This window comes from Ostrea edulis, chromosome 5 (genome assembly GCF_947568905.1).
Source record: "Ostrea edulis chromosome 5, xbOstEdul1.1, whole genome shotgun sequence".
NCBI classification, from domain to species: Eukaryota; Metazoa; Mollusca; class Bivalvia; order Ostreida; family Ostreidae; genus Ostrea; species Ostrea edulis.
The window spans coordinates 58,824,108-58,845,803 of NC_079168.1; the positions used below are offsets into that span (position 1 = coordinate 58,824,108).

The following is a 21,696-nucleotide window of genomic DNA, read 5'->3' on the forward strand; positions in this document are numbered from 1 at the left end:
GAGAATGTTATATTTTTACGCATCAGTGAAAATGCTGACAATCGAGGAAAAAATCAAATGCATAAAGATATTTAAATATACTGCATTGTACATTTCATATACACACGTAGCTTTACTACAGATTTGTATCTAATAGAACAATTTATGGGTTTTTTTTAATTTTTATATCTACATACTTTGATTAACAGGCAATTTGGAGTCGGTGACCTTTTTCTTTTTTTAGACCTGTCAAAATTAGTAAGTAAACAATTAGAAAGAATAATGCAATAATCACACACAAAATCTACACCAGTAAGTATATTGTCATGTATTTAATTTTCCCCTCACAACCAACACTGCACATATTACCGAGTATGCACTCACAGTGTCCCTTTGAAATTCTCCAATTCCGAAATATATAAGATAATCTACACGCCCAGGAAAGGGACGGCATTGACTAGAAAGGGACACCCCCTAAAAACTGTACAGAAAGTGACAGACAAGATTATTGGGACGTGTGAAGATTTATAAAGTTGTAATATTGATAAACTATCATGCTACATGTATATGTGTAAAGCATTGTTGTACGTTTGCCAACTTAAAAAAGAAGAGCGATGTGGGATTTTTCTGATGAGGAGGGCCAACAGTCGACTATATCAAAATAGAAATATTAGCGATGTGGGATTTCTCTGATGAGGAGGATCAACAGCCGACTATATCAGGATAAAAAGATTAGCGATGTGGGATTTCTCAGATGAGGAGGGCCAACAGTCGGCTATATCAGGATAAAAAGATAAGCGATGTGGGATTTCTCTGATGAGGAGGACCAACAGTCGTGGCTTTCTATTGAATGTGTATTGTTGTACTCTGAATTCGGCTTCATTATTTATTCTGGTCCTACGCTTTTAGACTCATTTTATCAACATCTACGATATTGCCATCTGTGTATTACTTTGTCATAAATTCTGCGAAAGTTTTTTTTAAAATTTTGGACAATACGTGCACAATGCAAAGGTCGAGTGGTTAGAGCATCGCACTCAAAATCACACGGCCTCTCGCCTCTGGTCGGCGCGGGTTCGAATCCCGCTCGCGCCGGAAGTGCGAAAGTTTCCCAGTTTACTTTCGGAAGGTCGGTGGTCTCTTCCCAGGTACATTGTATCTGGGTTCTCTCTTCCACCAATAAAAACTGGACGCCACCAGATAACTGAAAAATTGTTGAGTTTGGCGGTAATCAGCAAAACAAACAAACATTTTTGTGTCGTCTAAATGGGCAAGTAGCCTGCTGGGTAATTACAATCAAGCTACCAAACATGAGCTGCCTTATATTAAACAATATATACAATCATCAAATGACACAATAACACTCATCTGCTTCGATGCAATATTACCCATAGAAGTAAAAGGGGCGCTTAGATAACGACACATATTTACAGACAAGCTGAAATATGTGTGATTGTGTATTAAATCATTAGTTCAACTTTCCCAAAACATAAACTTATATTGAGAATTATGCGATATATTTCTTCGTGGATTCTTGAGATGAAACGCAATACAAGCGTTTAACAATTTATTGTTTTGCAGATAATGGCCACAGTGGTCAGAAACATTTACAACCAACAATGGTAGAGTCGTCGAACAACAGGGCTCACCCCCAACAATATTTTAGTGTCGTCCGAAAGGGTAAGTAGCCTGCTGAGTAATCACAATCAAGCTACCGACACAATCAACATACATTGTCTTCAATAGTGTATTTAACTTGTAACCTTATTGAAATTGTCAATATCAAATAAAAATTCACAAATCAACATCTTCATATCAGCTGTCAACATCACACTATAACATCTGACTCCAGGCACAAGTACTCAGAAGATGAAATTTAAAAAATATGCTAGAGTTCCTCATTGACAATATATTCGTAGTCTTTAGTGATCAGGTTTTCCAACAGTCTGTTGGAATTCCCATGGGCACGAATCGTGCTCCTTTGTTAGCTGACCTGTCTCTATGTTCATATGAGGCAGAATTTATTCAAAAACTTCTACTAATATATCAATTGGACACAAGAATGAAAGTGTATGTTATTATATAAGGCGTATCTAAATATCGAGTTGAGAGCCACGGCAAAAGCTTCTTTTTTTCATGTGAAAGCTTTTGAATAAATGTTTCCTTAAGAATATAAAAACTGGTCAACTGATGAATGGGCACAATTTATGCCCATGGGAATTCCAAATACTGTTGGAGGATATGATCACCAAGACTACATAAATGTTGTCTATGAGAAAAACCAACATCTTTTCAATACTTGTATTAACTTCGGATTAGTCCGGGTTAAAATATGTCCTCAGTATCCCGTTGCTTGTCATAAGAGGCGACTAATGGGGGGGGGGGGGGTGTCCTTCGGATGAGACCGCAAAAACTGAGGTCCTGTTGTCACAGCAAGTGTGGCACGATAAAGATCCCTCCTTGCTCAAAGTCCGTAAGCGCCGAGCATAGGCCGAAATTTTGCTGCCCTTCACCGGCAATAATGACGAGTGAAAGAATCTCGAGTCTGACGTTAAACAATATACATCCAACCAACTTCAGAATACCTGTGCGAAGAATCAAAATGGAGTTTTTAAAAAGTTTTTTTTTTTTTGGATGACTTATCACAAGATATGAATATTTCCCGAGTTCCATTATTTTTAAAAAAGCAGGTATCTATGATGTCAAATAATATTTAATTTAACTTGAGAAAGGATGGTGTAAAGTCGTATGTTTTGATGTTGTTGATTTTGCAAACGTTTTAAAGAGTTCCTTTGGAACTTTTTTGCAATGTATCTTTGAAAGGGTGTTTGTGAAGTTTTGAAATCCAGTATAGGTACAGCAACTCAAATTCGTTGTCCCATTAATTGAAATATTAAATTTGTTTAATCTGAAATGCGATTTTGAAGAATTTTGTCTTTTGAAGGGGAACTTTGAATATAAAAGTTGCTTTACCTAACGGTATTAGCCAAGTTCTGTAACATGCGCCTTACAGACGAAGACATTTGTAACATGCGCCTTACAGACGAAGACATTTGTAACATGCGCCTTACAGACGAAGACATTTGTAACAATGCGCCTTACAGACGAAGACATTTGTAACATGCGCCTTACAGACGAAGACATTTGTAACATGCGCCTTACAGACGAAGACATTTGTAACAATGCGCCTTACAGACGAAGACATTTGTAACATGCGCCTTACAGACGAAGACATTTGTAACATGCGCCTTACAGACGAAGACATTTGTAACAATGCGCCTTACAGACGAAGACATTTGTAACATGCGCCTTACAGACGAAGACATTTGTAACATGCGCCTTACAGACGAAGACATTTGTAACAATGCGCCTTACAGACGAAGACATTTGTAACATGCGCCTTACAGACGAAGACATTTGTAACATGCGCCTTACAGACGAAGACATTTGTAACAATGCGCCTTACATTGTTGTTACAAACTTCATCACCTGGAAACAGTACATACCTTCCTAATTCTTTCATCACTTCTGGTTTATTAAACACAAAAAGACAGATAGTGCACTACGCATTTTAATTGGTTTTAACGATTGTAATATGAGGTTTTGATATTCCTCTTGTAGTCTTAACCCATTCTGACGTGACAAGGTCTTCCTCTTCATACTTAGCCCATAGTCTGCCATAATCTTCCACAGGAGAAATGATTCATAACAGAAATGGATTTCTGCCATCAATTAAAAAATCGGGGTTCCTTGAATTTCTTATTTTGGCGGCATCTATTCCTTTGTTAGCCTATCTCAGTTTAAGAAAGCGACAGCGTGATTCAAAGGAATTTCCACCCATTACCCTGGGTACTTTGAAGAGTCTGTGATGGGCAACGTCCGTAATCGCAGAATTCAGTCTGTATTCTGGTGATAGAAAGTCCAAGTATGGACTTCCTTTGGCTTCTTCAAATACTCTCTTCAAAAGTTTCGAAGGAACAGGGCAACGTTTTTACGTTATGATGAAGACCTAATTGTTTGCTGTCAGAAGATAAAACTTTTTATGCCTGCTGCTACCTCAGAAGATGCTATATACCAAAAGAGTTTACTCGTCCACAATCACTCAAATTTGTTTACTGGTCTCGCAGAGGTTAAAAATGTTCAGAGGTCACCGAACAGTGTACGGACACGAATCATACAACACTCAACGAATTTAGGTGACCCAAAACACAGTGAACTGTACAACTGGTTCAACATAATTCGATGTTTGGATTGGTGGATCAACATCGAATACAATAATTCATATGCATGATTGGCAATTTCCGTAGATAAAGTACATTTTTGGTACCTTCTCCGTTGTGAAAACTAGAGAAATAAAAGTTGCGTGTACTTCTAGGCAAAGCAATACAACAAGTGAAATATATAATGAAACAGGAAAACATGTATGGAAAGTTGGGTGTTTTTTTTTTGCACCGTGTTTTATCAGAGTACACAACTGCCTTTTTCTCCACGGCTTCAGGACAATCACAACCATCAAGACAACAACGTTGAGAGGTACAGGTGTACTGTCAATACGAAATCTTCGATGCAGTGCATGTAGTTGGCTATCGTTGACGTAATGTCACCAGTATCCAGGCATTGTAAGAACTTCTATTGCTTTCTTTGTGATTCAATCAACAGCAGTGAATTTTTCCTGTTTTCAATGAAGCCTGCTCTGAAGGAGCGCTGAAAATGGGTTCCTGAGAATAGAACATTTCAATTGTTTTGGAGTACTAGCAAGTCTATCTAATTGTGGTAAATGCACTATTAAGCGGGTTCTGCATGGAATGTGATTATCAAGCGTTCTAATGTCCAGGGTGTTTTAGTCGCATGCATGTAAGGAATATACGAGGTACGAACAACCAGAGTAATATATGCTGTTGAAATAACGTGTTCGGGGTAAAAAGTGATTGAAGTGTGGTCCTTCTATACGTTCTAGACCGCTATACTGTTATCGTTCTGTTCACTGAACAGGCAAAGTCTAATAAGCAAGTGCATTACTATACTGTCATAGGAAAATATATTACATGGGTTATAATTACGTCACTAAAACGAGAGACCACGAATCGTACATAGCCAAAAATATGGGTACTTTGACCGTATTGTACTCTCCTAGGAATTATTGGAAAACACTGTCATATTGCATATTGCAATCCTGCTTTATTTAGTAACATATTTGAAGAATATTTTGTTAATCGGAAGCTGAAGGTAAATTTGATATGGTATGGTGACCATGGAGGTTTTGACAACAGTAGGCAGGGGTAGTTTTTCAAGATCATAGAGAATGTATGGGCTTGAGGATTTATAACATTGCAGACGACAAAAATAACTTTTGTCCGTGAAGTATCTTCCTCAGGATATTTAAACTATCGAAGATTAATCCTATTTCTGTTACCGACATTTTGTTTGATTATTTCACTACCGTATTGAACTACTTCAGTTTATGAATAGAGCGTTTGACGTATATGTATTTTAGTCTAATTTCTAGAATAATTACTGTAGTTTGTCGTCTAATTACGAGAACACACAATTAGGTGTTGGTTAAACTCTTCTATGTGTTTTCCACAGTTTTCTACTGTACTACCCCGCATGTACATCAAATATATCACTTTGTGGAACAGCTAATGACCTGGTTTCTTTAAAAAATAAATATGGTGTTCTTTTATGAACTTTGTACAAAATGTGATAATTTCGTTCAATTGCACTGTTAAAGAAAATTGCTTCGGTTCATACCTGTTGGCCTTGTCGAACAGAAAAAGACGATCAAGTTAAAATGAAAATATTGATTTGTTCTCTTGCTTCGTCTGTGAAGAATTCTTTTATTTTTGACACACAGAAGTATCCTTAAATCCATGAAAAGACTTTAAAACGGACAGGTACGAATGTCATTTTGGAGACTTCATGTCATCTAGGGAAGTTCTAAATATAGGTAAGAAACACTATTTGTAACTTTTTGAGTTTCTATTTTGGAAAGTGAAGATGTATGTTTGTATGTGTATGTATGTATGTATGTGTGTATGTATGTATGTATGTATGTATGTATGTATGTATGTATGTATGTATAGAATAAAATAAAACACAACTTTACCATATCTCTCGAGATAAGATATTCATTTTGAACTTTCCCACCAGCTATTAGTTGTGGTCAATGAGTTATCGAAAAGACTACGTAGCTTTGAACTTGAAGAAATAAGGAAATAAATTATAATGCGGTAAAGTGTGCGTATCGATCCTCTAATATCTCCCATTTCTTTTGAGAACATCTTATAGAAAGTTGTAGAGTAATAAAACTTTATCAACGACTGACTTCATATTCCCGTCTAAATTTAATCTCCCCACATAGATCAGAGTGAACAGGTTTGATGTAAAATAAACGCTTATCAAAGTTTTAAATGGATAAGAAAATACTCCTATACAAAAATCTAATATCTTTTTCAGCGAATGAATACAATTGTGAAATGCTTGCTGTGAGAAGTAGACAATAGTTACTTTTATACCAACACGCTTTAAATGGAGACGTAAATGCAGTTGAAGAAACAAAATAATTAAGTTTTGGATTTTTATTTTTTATACTAACCGTACTGACCCCAACAAGTTCTCTGTTTCTAAGGACGAAACACAGTAGCAAGAATATATCAAGTAAGGTAGGTGAACGAAAATGTACCTTGATAGTGGAGTAGGAATAAATTGGAAACAATAATCAATATATTTTGTTGCAACTTTTCTTCAGTATCAGGATTTCTTATTCTAGCATCATAAATTATATAATATTGTATTTATTACTTTGAAATCTCATGATTTTGAGAACTATCCTTTTATGGTAAATGACACAGAGGCTGAAAATTGTGTTTTGTGCATTAACAGTAGATGGGATTTATTTTATTGTTTCGCGAATAGTGTACAATATTGAATAAGAACGTCTTTACTGATAGCACATTAAGAACCCCATTACACTGTATGTGTAAAAAGACGAGTTTGCAATAGCAGACCGATAGTGAACCTACAGCGATTTACCTGTACAAAGTAAACAGGCTTCATTGAGATACAAAAAGTTCATGGTTGTTCCCACTTGAAGATATATCTCCCTAATACCATGTTCAAACAACTTATTAAATAACCGGCCTCTTATTGATCAATATTTTTTACGAGTATAGTACCGGAAAGGTTATTTTCCCGTAATAAATGAGCCCAATCATTGATTTCACGACACTTTCCCTCGTCGTTTACCCCCTGTAGTGGAGCGACGAAAGACCTTTGGAGAAACTCGAGTTTCTAATGCTGTACAGACGGTTCTCATTTTAAACCTGTCAGATTTACTGTTTCGATTAGCTATTTAAACTTCTCACCAGAAATTAATGTACATGTATTTCTGTCTTTGATCGAGTGAAAATCCATCTTTTCAGGTGATAACAAATGAACATGAATGTAATGAAAACGGTACACATCTGACAGTACCCGTGCATGAATGCAAAGAGCAAACATTAAGTTATATGTGAGCAACCAAGCCTGCAACTGTCTGGAGTATCGGACTCTGTGATATGATATCGGAAACTAGCTCTTTGCAGAGATCGGGAAAGGTAGCGGGTGAAGTGTCCAAGGAGATAGAAGCGGAAATGAATGCTATTAAGGAAGTGGCTGTCGCCAATAACCGGACAACGGATGTTGCGGAACCAGAAGACTATGATACAGATCTGGAGGAAGAAAGTAGGCCACAAAATTTTACAAATTTTTGTTATTTACCCCATTCGAAAGGTATGGTCGGAAAATCTTTTATTACCCAATCATTTCACGAAGTTTCACTTATTACAATATCCAATTTTACTGGTAGATTTCAAATGATAACATCAGGATTGTTTTGATGTCATGCATCGTTGTAAATATAGCGACCGTAGTTCCAAATTCGTAACAATGAGCTATAATTACACAACAGACATTCTGTGCAAATGTCATCGACAAATTTGACGTGAATGAACTTAATGGGTGTCGGAGGTTGTTTTTTTTTTTTTTTTTTTTTTTTTTTTCGTTACAGAATGTAATTGACAAATCAATGTTTCTATTATAAAGAAAACACGCAATACGCAATGATTTTAAACTGCTAATTGTCAGAGTAATCGAAGATAAAACAAATTTCTGCTAGCATTCCTATAATTCAATGCAAAATTACACCGAGGCCATCGAAAACGACAATATAAATTGTTTTCTAAATGTGTATGTTTTCTTTTGCTTCTTACTAAATATGGAAGAAATGATCGCACATTCCGATCTGAGAATGGCGTCTTTTAATTGACGATGATAATTAGTCTTAACAATGATATATATGTTGTATCGTGTTGCTAGTTACTTGACAACGTGGATTTTAAACCTTCCATTTTTTTTTATCACAAGATAGGAATCAATTTTTAGTTCACTTGTAGTAAGAGCTGCCCAGTGAGTCCACATAGAAAGGAAAATGTCCTACTATCTTATCAAAAACAGAATTGTTGTAGAACTAAGAAAATATTAAGTAGCAAAATAAAACTACAAGTATGTATCACATTACACAGACCTCTTCAAATAATTGACACAGGTACAAGAAAAAACCTCCAGGTTGGTAGTTGTGGTTGATCTTGTTATTGAAAAGCCGTGGATTACGAGGACCGAGGACAGGGAATATCGACAAAGATTTTTTAAAATACTGACCCAATATTGACACAATAACGAAATGTATCCTGGTCTGTGATATATATGCATATGCCTACTCTTTTTTCGCGAGATTTCTATCAAAATCATGTCAAAGTTGTCAGATAACCAATAATATATTAGAGAGTAAACTTGTAACTTGTTGGTGCTATAACGAAGGCGGTGGCCAGACGATGTATACGACTTTTCCATTGGTTTGAGCAACCAAATCAAATTCGAAAAGTCCATTGAGAATCAAATGGAAAATTGTTCCTAGTGAGCATCTCGCCAATCAACTTACATGACGACTGCAAGTCAAATAGCGATGCGTAAGTTATGACCACACCTCATACGTATAACATTGATTTTACAGTTGAAGTGTTTTTAAAGCATTTTATATGTTTTCCTATTTTATTGGTTTAAAATTCGAAATGAATACATATATTACTAAGCTGTGTAGATAATTTATGCATTAGATAAAATGAGGTTTTAAACGCAGGGGCACTAATTCGGAAAAAGAAAAAAGAAAAAGCTAAAAGGAACGGTAATAAAGGTGGCTGATCGTAGTACACGGACCTTAGAGTAATCTGTGCTTGGTCTTCTGGAATAGGGGTATCTCTGTGGCACGGGGGAGTGCTACAAGTCACGCATACTAAACTTAAATCAGATACTATTGTTATTTGTTGGTTTTATCATGGTTCATTTTTGTGTGGTATGTCCATGTAACATCTATTCTACTACTTTATCATTGGGCTCACAAGAATCTTTGAACTCACAGACTGTCAGGATTTCTTCAGACTAAACCAATCCATCATTACGGTCATATATCATGTGTATAGATGAAATCTGACAATGCTTTCGTCATTCTAATGACTTGGTTCCATTTAGATCAACGTTGGTTTTAATTTCGGACGTTGATTTGAATGTTATCCCATTGTTGAGTTGTGAATTTACCTATTGTTCGTAAAAATTTTGATGTCATAAATGCCATATTAATGAGAGGTCACAACACTCTTGTTCGTTATTTTTTCAATCTTCAAATTTTTTCAATTTTCAAATCTATATGCAAACATGTGATCTATTAGTAATAGATTCTGATGCAACACATCGTTGGTTTGCTTTAAGAATATCCCAAATGCTATCCAGTGTCCATGGAGGAACGTCCGCGAGTGATTTATATGAAAGCCTGTCAAAAGTTCCATCTGACGCCATCATCGTCATTTCTTAAGGGAATGACGTCAGGATACGTTAATTTGAATCACCAGAACTTGGGTTCAGATGGAGCTAAAGCTGTAGCGCTAGGTCTTGTGGTAAGTGAACTTACTTTACAAGTAAAATTATTCTATATTGAAAGTAAACATTCAGTGGTATGATGGTCGTTAAATAGTTAGGAATAATGCTTAAATTGTTCTTTTCTTGAAGCTGTGCGAGTCGGTGTCCGAACTGCACATGTCGGGTAACAATATAGGTCAAATAGGAACCAAATATATTGTGGACATGCTCCGAGAAAACGACGGCATAACAGTCGTGGTAAGTAATGTAGGGCCTAATTATTTTTGTTCATTCGGGCGGTTTCTTCGATCGTGAAGGCTACAAATGAATCGCTGGATATTGTGGGTTTCGTGTCCACAGCTGTTATCTTCGCTATATATTGTACTACCGTCTGCCTGTTCGTCCAAAATATCCCAAGGAAAGGAAAAACAATATCAAAATGTAACAGGGTGTTGAATGAGAATAGTTAATTGAGAATAATTAATAAGTTTGTCTTACACAAAGTGCTATACATGTAACATTAAATACACAAATGCATCTCCCAATATTTACTCTTGTCTATGGATAAAATCTTTACTGTACACTTATGCTTATCATAATATAAACATTACAGTTATTACTTTGATATAAAATATCCATTATGAGAAATATTTAAGTCAGTAACTCAAAATACTCAAACATACCATTCTATGGGAATAGGCTAATATATACAATGGTGAACTGCCAATGTGATAAACAAATGTCACCATATAAAGTTCAAACCTGCAAGTTAATCAAATAGCTTACAACTAGCTGCTAATGCAATTATCATAAAAACATGGCCCTTAATTAAGATACATCATAGTGAGACAATTGAACTACATGTATTTACACTTTATAGTTAAAATAAATGATTCTCTCTCACTATATACTTTTACTCAGGATGAAGTGCATAGGAAATTAATCTTAATGCAAAATTATAGGATTTACCATTTTAGATATATATTAGAAGTATATTATCATTAGTAATAAACTTAGTAACTTACCAATTGAGAGGAAAAGTCAGTCTCAGGTAGTACTATCAGGTTTATGTCAATTCAAAACTTATATACTGATCTATGGACTGGTCACTTCAAATTTCAGACAAAGAATGAACTGACACAAAGAACTTTTGGAGGGAACAAATCCCAAACCCAATAAAAACGCAAGACACAAAACTAAAACAACAATGAAATTAAAAGACTTATGGACAACTTGGCCAAGACATAATTAGGCACCTCAGGCACTCTATGCCAAAGAACTCACTAAGTGTTATGCTTGACCGGATATTGAATTGCAGATCCATTAAAGGATTATATAATTCAATACACATAACATTGATGTTAAATTGAAATGAAATGAAATAATAACAATGCATACATGCATATATGAATGCATTATAATATGCATATTAGATAAGAAATGACTCTGCCACAAAAAGACTTTAAATTTTTCGGAGGAAAACTTCATGGTCACGAAACGTTTATTTCGAATTTTGTATGTTTGTTGATCAAAGAATGTTTGGAGTTGGTGTCCTGTCTGATTTAAGTAGAAATTATACAACAACAAAAAATAAATGGCTCCAAATGAATCAGCGTTTTATTCCTATTTACAGAACTTGGCTGACAATGATTTGCAGTCTTATGGTGCGCAGTTATTGTGTGAAATGCTGAACGACAACGACGCTATTTTGTCTGTTAATGTCTCAGGTGACATTTTATTGGGGAAAACATAGAGCAATCTATAGAATTCATAAATAGCAATTTTACTGAAAAAATTCAAATATCGGTCGAAGCATTTATTCAAAACTGCTAAGTCAAGTATGTAAACATGATTTGAATTAAACTTTAATTGCCTGAAATTGGGTATTGCATAGATGGAAATAATATGGACGAATGCAGTGAGTCGATTATCATTGTATGACTAATTGATTGTGCAAGCGTAGATAAAAGGGAACTTCATCTATTTTTGTAGTTTTGTTTAAAAATATGTTTTGTACTTCTTATTTTGTAGGGAATAATTTTAAACCTACAGATGCTCATTTATTTCACACAATGATGTCGTATTATGTAAGTAAAATATGCCTTTGAATTTTTTTAAAGCCCCCCCCCCTCCCCCTCCTTCAAAGAAGAGGGGCATATTGGTTTGCACCTGTCGGTCAGTCGGTAGACCACATGTTGTCCGCTCAATATCACAAGAACCATTCACTTGATCGTAATGATATTTCATATTTTGGTTGGTTATGAGTAGAAAAGGACCCCTATTGTTTTTCAGGTCGAAAGGTCAAGGGTCAATTTACTCTGGACATAGGAAGACACTGCCCGCTCAATATCTTGAGAACCCTTTGCTTGACAGACACTGGTACATCTTCAGGAGAAGATGACCCCTATTGATTTTGAGGTCACATGGTCAAGGGTCAAACTGGACATAGGAATATACTGACCACCCAATGTCCAGAAAACCCTTTGCTTGACAGACATCAAACTTGGTACACTGGTACATCTTCAGGAGAAGATGACCCCTATTGATTTTGAGGTCACATGGTCTAGGGTCAAACTGGACATAGGAATATACTCTCCACTCTATATCTTGAGAACCCTTTGCTTGACAGACATCAAACTTGGTACACTGGTACATCTTCAGGAGAAGATGATCCCTATTGGTTTTGAGGTCACATGGTCAAGGGTCAAACTGGACATAGGAATATACTGTCCTTTCAATATCTTGAGAACCCTTTGCTTGACAGACATCAAATTTGGTACACTGGTACATCTTCAGGAGAAGATAACCCCTATTGATTTTGAGGTCAGAGGTCAATGGTTAAACAGGACATCGTAATATATTGTCTCCTATATTTTAAGAATTATTTGCTTGATTGACACCAAACTTGGTACATTGGTACAGCATAAGGAGTAGATGACCCCAATTGATTTTTAGGTCACATGATCAATCCACTTCTGACATTGGAATATATTGTCTGCTCAATATTTCGAATTGGTGATACTATTATCAATTGAATTATGCATGTGTATAATCCTTTTAAATTTTGCATCATGGGGACATATATGTTTTACAAACATTTCTTGTTCTTCTTTTGCGTTTCTGCTGATCCACGTTTTCCCTCTGTCTCTTTAATACAGCCCATTAAGGTACCCAAAGTACAACGAAAGGAGAATTAGCAATTTTGAAGGATTTAAATCAAGATAAATGTGTATAGTGAAATAAAGATGAAAGTGAAATAGACCATATTTATATGACTAGATAAGAATTACAAGCGTATCTTCTTGGACTAGAAAACTTTTTGATAGAACTTCCACCCTTGATTAGAATATGAAAAAAAAAATCTGCGGTAATTGATTGATCTTATTTAAAATTTTTATAAAGAGAGTTTATTTGACTTTTTACCCAGAGATTTGTATAAAAATGCATAATTATTTATTTTTTCAAATATTTTTTATAAAACCTGTCCTTCTCACAAATTTCAATGTAAAATTCAAGGTAAAATAGATTTATCAGTAATCAAAATTTTGTAAATTCTTACGCTGATTCTATTTATTTGATAAACCCTTCAAAATGATACAACGATTACAAAGATCACACCCAATTAAATGAAATTTTATCGTTATACATTGAATACTTTAAACAATTTTTAGATATGAAAATGGTTATAAAAGCTTGTAAAACCTTGGAATATATCACTTTATTACATTTTCAATAATACTGGAATTTATCCATTGAATAAAAATTGATATTTTCACACTGAAAATAAACAAAAGTGTTATTTTCACATTGTGAATATAACAACCGAAACTACTTGCTGCAAAATTCATCGGCGATATATAAAATCGCCTTCATTTTACGTTATATACAATCATTTTTTCATGTTTTTTATTTGAATACCCAAAATAGCATTGAATTAATTGTTTTTTATATATTTTGCATATTTCTTAAGGTAATATATTTTCCGCGCAATGTTGTTTTGAACGTCAACATACAATGAAAACATACAGCTAAAAGTGCTCAAAGAAAAACTGAAGAAAAGAGGAAATTCGATGTTTTTGTCGTTGGGTATACATGTATATAATTCATTTCACTTGTACACGTGAGACATGATTTTCAAAATATATTTTCACTATTACTTCGCGGGAAAAAATCCCATCTCTCTCTCATGAAATTAATTCTATATCCAACAACAAAACATTGATTATTCTCTATATTTATTGTTTTAGAGATGTACGTTAAAGGAACTCGATCTTTCACACAATAACTTTGGAGAATACGGGGGTAAACTAATGGGGGAAGCGTTAAGTAAGTATATCAATTTCAATATTTGTTATTGAATCAATACGAATTTGTCACATCGATCTTATAAAAGCTATTGTCGCCGAACGAAACGCATTGCAGCCCAAATGATAAGGAAATAGAATGTGCTATTTATGGCATGTCAAACGTTGTAATATTTGACCTTTTTCATCTGTATTGGAATTTTTTTCATTTGTATTGTATATTTTTTGTATTCTATACCGGATATTTTCCATTTGTATTGCATAGTTTTCCATTTGTATTGTATATTTTTTGTATTCTATACCGGGTATTTTCCATTTGAATTGCATAGTTTTCCATTTGTATTGTATATTTTTTTTTTATCACGCCTCGGACAAAATTGTTGAAATCTAATTGGTCAGATCTTGGTCACATGACGCCGTGAAAAAAAAACCGTATCATGCGAGTAAAATCCGTATTGGGCGAGTAATTTTATTTATCGTCGGGTTCGACTTGCAGCCGTGTCAAAAGGAAAGACATTTGACTAAGTTGTATGATATAGACCCCCGCATATACAGTTAGAAGTCTTCGACGTGATAAATTCGTTACACAGTTAGTTAGTGACCTGATACGGAAAAATACATGGTGTGAAAAGAAAACCCGTATCGGTCTCGGCTTCGCCTCGCCCGATACGGGTTTTCTTTTCACACCATGTATTTTTCCGTATCAGGTCACTAACTAACTGTGTAACTAATATTATTCTATACCGGGTATTTTCCATTTGTATTGTAAAATTTTCACTTGTTGTTCCCTGCTACCTTCCCTGTCGCAACACGGAAGGGGACATGGAAATACCGGTGTCTGTCCCACTTAACGCAACTCCTCTGAAACCGCTTAACGGATTATCTTCAAATTTTGTGGGATTATTAGTCACCATATGTAGTTGATCATATTGCGCTGCCATTTTGATTTTGCAAATTTTACGGGAGTTATGGTACTTTTGAGCTTCATTTTTTTTTGGCGGCGGCGATGGAGGAGGACATATGGCTACGTGTAGCAATCTTGTATTATATAATTTTATTCCTATTATATATCTCCTTCGAGGAATTGTTTATTTTTATTTGTTATGAATGATTTCATTGGTCAATTTTAGTTTTAATCTGTTTCGTGTTGAATTACATATAGTTAAACACGATATCAACAACTACTAATTCAACATTGTCATTAGATAACCAGTACATAGTCAACATTGTCGTTAGATAACCAGTACATAGTCAACATTGTCATTAGATAACCAGTACATAGTCAACATTGTCATTAGATAACCAGTACATAGTCAACATTGTCGTTAGATAACCAGTACATAGTCAACATTGTCATTAGATAACCAGTACATAGTCAACATTGTCATTAGATAACCAGTACATAGTCAACATTGTCATTAGATAACCAGTACATAGTCAACATTGTCATTAGATAACCAGTACATAGTCAACATTGTCATTAGATAACCAGTACATAGTCAACATTGTCGTTAGATAACCAGTACATAGTCAACATTGTCATTAGATAACCAGTACATAGTCAACATTGTCGTTAGATAACCAGTACATAGTCAACATTGTCATTAGATAACCAGTACATAGTCAACATTGTCGTTAGATAACCAGTACATAGTCAACATTGTCGTTAGATAACCAGTACATAGTCAACATTGTCATTAGATAACCAGTACGTAGTCAACATTGTCGTTAGATAACCAGTACATAGTTGATAAGTTAAGTAGAACCTATATAAAAGTAAACAGTAGTTATGAAAAATATATAGCCTTTGGTTTGATAATCGAGTCACCGAAGCCTTTGTAACATACCAAAACAAACAATCCCTCGCATACAATACAAAGGAAAAATTATACAACAGAAATAGAAAATATAGAATACAAATGAAAAATATACAATACAAATGATTGGTTGGTTGTATATTATTCAACGTCCCGCTTGAGAATTTTTCACTCATATGAAGACGTCACCGTTGCCGATGAGGGCTGCAAAATTTAGGCCTATGCTCACCGCTTACGGCCTTCGAGGAGGGAGGGATCTTTATCGTGCCACACTTGCTGTGACACGGGACCTCGGTTTTTTGCTTCTAAGTGAAAAATCATACAACAGAAATAGAAAATATAGAATACAAATGGAAATATACAACAGAAATGAACAATTACACTATACAAATAAACAATTACACAATACAAATGAACAATTACACAATACAAATAAACAATTACACAATACAAATAAACAATTACACTATACAAATAAACAATTACACAATACAAATAAAAAATTACACAATACAAATGAACGATTATACAATACAAATGAACGATTACACAATACAAATAAACAATTACACAATACAAATGAACGATTATACAATACAAATAAACGATTACACAATACAAATAAACAATTACACAATACAAATAAACGATTACACAATACAAATAAACAATTACACAATACAAATAAACAATTACACAATACAAATGAACAATTACACAATACAAATAAACAATTACACAATACAAATAAACAATTACACAATACAAATGGACGATTATACAATACAAATGGAAAATATACAATACAAATAATATTTTAGAATACAAATGAAATATTATACAATACAAATAGAAATATACAATACAAATGATTTTTTTACAATACACGTGAAAATGATACAATACGAATATAAAAGATCAAATATTTAAACGTTTGACATGCCATAATTGTTGCCTTTCGAGATTTTACATCCATTGAAATAACAATAAACTCTTGAAATAATCTTCAAGAAAGAAAGTTACTAGTGTATTGGACTTATTCTCATGTGTATCTGCAATCAAGCCTATATTTATCATTCACGCGCTATAAATATTCACAACTGGGTAAGCGTGAATATTCGCGTACGACAGGTAATAATAATAATGGGTTGGTTGTCTTCAGGTAACAACGACACGATAGAAACACTTAACATAAGCTGGAATGGATTCGGTCCCAATGGAGCTAAGGCCATCGCTAAAGGTCTTGAGGTATATCGTGACTATAAAAATACAGAACATTTTTACATCATATTAGTTTTCGCAATTATCTTAAATCCAGTTCTGTCTTGAAATAGGAAAACACATGTCTGAAGTCTCTGGACATATCATGGAATGGAATGGAGGATCATGGATCGGAACTGATCGCTACAGCGATGGCAATTAATGATGTCATGATTAATCTAAATCTGTCAGCCAATCGTATTGGACCAAAGGGACTCGGGCTTATCTTAAAAGCAATATCAAGCAGCAAATCAATAAAATCCTTAGATGTAAGATTTTGAAAATCTTAAAAATTCGATTTCTTCTTATAATAAGAATTGTATTACTGATAGTGTATTCTTTTTCTAACTTGATAGGTGAGTCGAAATCCAATAACATTTGAGGGACCGGTTATTGCTGTCCAAACAATATTCGAATTCCCAGAATGTGGACTGGAATCAATAGAATTTCGGGTGAATGCATGTGTATTGCGTACAGATGTATGAATACTGGTATCAATTAAAGGAATAAATGACAATTTCCTTTATCTCACTAGAATTCGTGTTTTATCAAAAATCTATACAACAGGAGTTTATCCTTTTCTGAATGCTGATACCTAGTGGTGTTTCTTACTGACGAAACTTAACGATTAATTAATATGGTCGAGAGTTGAGACAGTGCAAAACACGTTCTCGGAATGTATACATATATGACAAATTCTATGCCGTCAGTTGTTTACTTATCAGGAAAATCAATGGTGCCCTTTATTAGACCATCATCTAAAGACTGCAAAACAACCTTAGACATGGTTAATTCACCCGAAAGGTGAGGAATTCACTTTGAAGAAAAAGTCCTATAATGTTAAAACAAATATTCTACAGAATGGAAATTTTAAAAATCCTATAGGAAGTTTATTTTTCTTATATGGAATTTAATTTCCGTTAGGATTTTAATTTCCTGTGGGAATGCAAACATTTCCATAGAAGCTCTGTAGATTTTACTTTCATTGGATGATTATTTTACCTATCAGAATATCCTTATTCAAAGGTGAAATTCCCTGTCATGCGAGATTCGCCTAGGAATGGTGTAGTTTCTAAGTCTGTAGATGGTGTTTTAGATAACTTGTTCTCCCGAAAAGTAAAGGAATTGTGGGGTGGGATTTGTCAGATTTATCCGAGAATGTGTTCTAATCTCTAATAAGGTTATTTGTTAAGGAGTATTACATGTACTTCATAATGATCCTTTGCTGTTTTTCTCATTACAGGACATGTGTGTTCCGCGTCAGTTTTTACCAATTCTAACAAAAATTAACGAAGTCAAGCCACAGTTTCGTGTGAAGCATGGCGGCTACGTTAACGCCTCCGACATCCTTCACCACTCGATGGAACAGAGAATGGAGTACGTTCTAAATGACCCTATGATGAGGTTACTACAATACATCCACGAGCGGAAGCTCCGCCTGGCGGATCTCTTCTTCCAGTTTGATACGGACAGGAATATGTCCATCAGTGAAAGTGAATTTGTGGCTGGTATTAAGGTAATTCGTCACGTTCTTGGTCTCTTATTCTCATATTATTTTAAAATTACTCAATGAAGAAAATGTTTAATGGTTGACAGTGTTGTTTTACAGAAGGCTGGAATTCCGATGACAGACACCCAGATTCAAGAACTGGTTGATAAACTAGATGCCGATTCGGACGGCGAAATTGATTTTGGGTAACTGCTAAACTTATAGTGATTCTTCCAACAATCTAAATAATGATTATATAGTTCTTTCAATTCATCATGAAATTACTGTGCATTTATAATGACCTTTGATTATATGAACTGTTTACTTCCGTCATCGATGAAGAGTAAGGGACACATCTTTATCAGATTTATTGCGTAAATAATCAATAATTATTTACATGTACTTAAGTTAGAAGATGAGACGATTCAAACTAATATTACCGATTTTTGGGAAAGTAATCTTGTAACCAAGATTTAAGGGGAAACTTCAAACATACGAGTGTGTGCCTTCCCATTTGACTTGCTATCTATCTGTAATGAGATTTTGAAAGCCAATAAAAGATTCGATAAACATATTGTGTAATACTTAGTATTGTCCATCCTGTATGGATGTTTTCTCCGACTGAGAAATTGAAACGTGTTTTCTCTAACTGTACTTCGAATCACTTACAGTGAACTGAAACTTGGAGAAAAGAAATACTTGAAAAGAATAGAGAAACTCGGTGCTGAAATGCCGTTTGGATACAAATCAGGAAAACCAGCTTCCCGCCCAGGTTCTAAAAAATCCGGTGCGAGATCCAGGCCCGCTTCAAACACTTCACGTCCGGTGTCGCGCGCATCTACACTATCTAAAGACAGACCAATGTCCAACTCATCAAAAACAACAGAGCGGCCAAAAACAGTTCCCGATACATTACCACTGTCAAGGTTTGCGTGTGACGAATTCCATATACTTTCAAATTTCCGTCACATTTCTGTGTGTATCTCCTGAATCATTCATTTAAACAATAAAATGCTTTCTTTGTTGTTACATCGGGTGATGAAGGTAGCAATCATTGTAGAAAAAAAAAAATCATTACGCGGGTTATGTAAACGATTGCTACCTTCATCACCCGATGAAACAACAAAGAAAGACATTTTATTGTTTGTATTTCTATTTCTATGTATTGTTTTAAAATATAAACTAGATTTATGTACTAGGTTGACCCATTCGTTACGCTAAAGCCAATTCACCCTTTGACCTTGATGACACTCCATATTTGGTAATGATTACACTGAAAGGTGGTACTAAAAAAACCGCATCGAAATATGCATTCATTGTCCCGGGTGAAAGCAATGTCAATTTCAATAGAAATATAAGAGAAAATATTCAGTGAATGTAAATATTATTATATACATGTATTTTTAAATCGACTTTGAAAGCAAACCTATGCAAACTTTCTTGCACTAAGGGTAATTTAGAATCATCCTTATGGTGTTTTAATCACTGATATTAAGCATCTGTACCGGTATTGTTTATAAATCTAAATGCACTTTTTCTTCAATTTTATGACAAAACTAGTTTCTTTGTTTTCCTTCCAGAATTCTTAAGGATGCCACTGCCACAGTTGTTGACAATTTCATTTTAAACGTGTTAATACCACAAATATGATTCCATTTTTTCCAGACCAAAATCCGACTTGGATAGAGATTTACAGAATTTAACAGACAGTTCACCTGTTGAATCCGGGGCTGAGGAGAGACACGCCTAGTATACAACGAAATAACTGATACAATGTGCCAAATTTTAATTACAACGATTGCATTCAAATACTTAATATACCTATCATTGATTTACCCATTAATAAAATGTACCTCCTGTCTTTATGGTAGTTATGTACAACACGCATGATGATTTAGATGCAGATTTATATCGGGTGTATCCTCGATGTTACACCTTACAAAGAATCTTCAGTAGTAATTGTTCATCAATTTTTGAGTTGACTCGCGTAGCGAGCTGCTCCTTGGCATCGGGTCCGTCCTGCGAATTCACCGCTTCACTATTACCATAGCTCATACGTAACTGAATATAGTTTGACTGGCATTGTATGTTAATTTATTTGTTAAATAAAATCATTGCCGTGCACATAAAACTCTTAATAATGTCAATGGAACGCACACATTGTTTGTGAAAGAATGTGAAAATATTTTAGAATCAGGCATCGACCTAGTAGGTCTGCAACTGAATACAGTTGGGAGAAGATGAGACTCAGCGGATTTGAAAGCAGACACTGCATATCTTTCATCGAGTTTAAGATTTGTTAACATGTTTAATAAAGTTATGTATGGTATATTCAAATTTTAGCCAAACAAAAGAAGTCTATCGAAATAATATTTTAATTGCGCGTGAATGTAATAGAGTTGTGACGAAAATATATCTGAAATGAATTAACGAAGCTTTGTTTAAATAAATAAACAACGAACGAGTACATATTATTTACATACACACATGGTACATTATTGTGGGAATACTTCATGTAAACAAGATGAAGGAAGAGGTGATCAAAATTTTTGAAGACTTCAAGAGAATAATTTGTATCGATACCTGCTACAAATTGTGCCCGGGCCGTTACTATTTTGTCTTTTGCGGTAGGCTTTTTGATATTTGACATGTACCGATAAGTGATCATCTCATGCAGATGTGTTGGGTATATTTAGCTGCAATAATGTAGCCATATCCAATTTTTTTAAATTCTGATGTTTTCGGGATAGGGCTACAATTCCATAGGATCTCCGTAATGGTGCAAAATAATTTTATGAATAACCGATAATAAACTCTGTGTATTAGTCCCAAATATTGTTTACACCAAAAGGAGTACCAACTTTGTGCTTGGACATGTCTAATAAAGGTGTTTTTCATT

The 21,696-nt window shown here is 34.6% G+C and overlaps 1 protein-coding gene across 5 annotated transcripts; it reads left to right on the top strand.

Annotated features, from left to right (window-relative positions):
• Window positions 1-5,721: 5,721 nt before the first annotated feature.
• Window positions 5,722-20,658, top strand: LOC125651634 (leucine-rich repeat-containing protein 74B-like). Of its 5 annotated transcripts, none has more exons than XM_048880326.2 (15): window positions 5,722-5,926; window positions 6,436-6,641; window positions 7,401-7,701; window positions 9,781-9,965; window positions 10,078-10,185; window positions 11,561-11,654; window positions 11,959-12,014; window positions 14,175-14,253; window positions 17,211-17,296; window positions 17,383-17,577; window positions 17,665-17,760; window positions 18,552-18,824; window positions 18,918-19,003; window positions 19,469-19,723; window positions 20,378-20,658. In XM_048880326.2, exons 3-15 carry the CDS (start codon window positions 7,536-7,538, stop codon window positions 20,445-20,447), a joined length of 1,749 nt encoding a protein of 582 aa, XP_048736283.2. In that variant the 5' UTR covers window positions 5,722-5,926; window positions 6,436-6,641; window positions 7,401-7,535; the 3' UTR covers window positions 20,448-20,658. The 5 variants fall into 5 exon arrangements, with proteins under 5 accessions (XP_048736283.2, XP_048736280.2, XP_048736281.2 ...); XM_048880323.2 differs by having other exon boundaries at window positions 20,463-20,658; XM_048880324.2 differs by having other exon boundaries at window positions 6,436-6,636; window positions 20,463-20,658.
• The last annotated feature ends 1,038 nt before the right edge of the window (window positions 20,659-21,696 follow it).

What these genes read in the sequence shown, in the direction of transcription:
- LOC125651634 (XM_048880323.2), top strand. Translation starts at nt 7,536, where the DNA reads ATGATATCGGAAACTAGCTCTTTGCAGAGATCGGGAAAGGTAGCGGGT. An exon ending in TACAGATCTGGAGGAAGAAA is followed by an intron (nt 7,702 to 9,780) that starts GTAGGCCACAAA and finishes GTTTGCTTTAAG; the next exon opens with AATATCCCAAATGCTATCCA. An exon ending in TGGAATCAATAGAATTTCGG is followed by an intron (nt 17,761 to 18,551) that starts GTGAATGCATGT and finishes TTCTCATTACAG; the next exon opens with GACATGTGTGTTCCGCGTCA.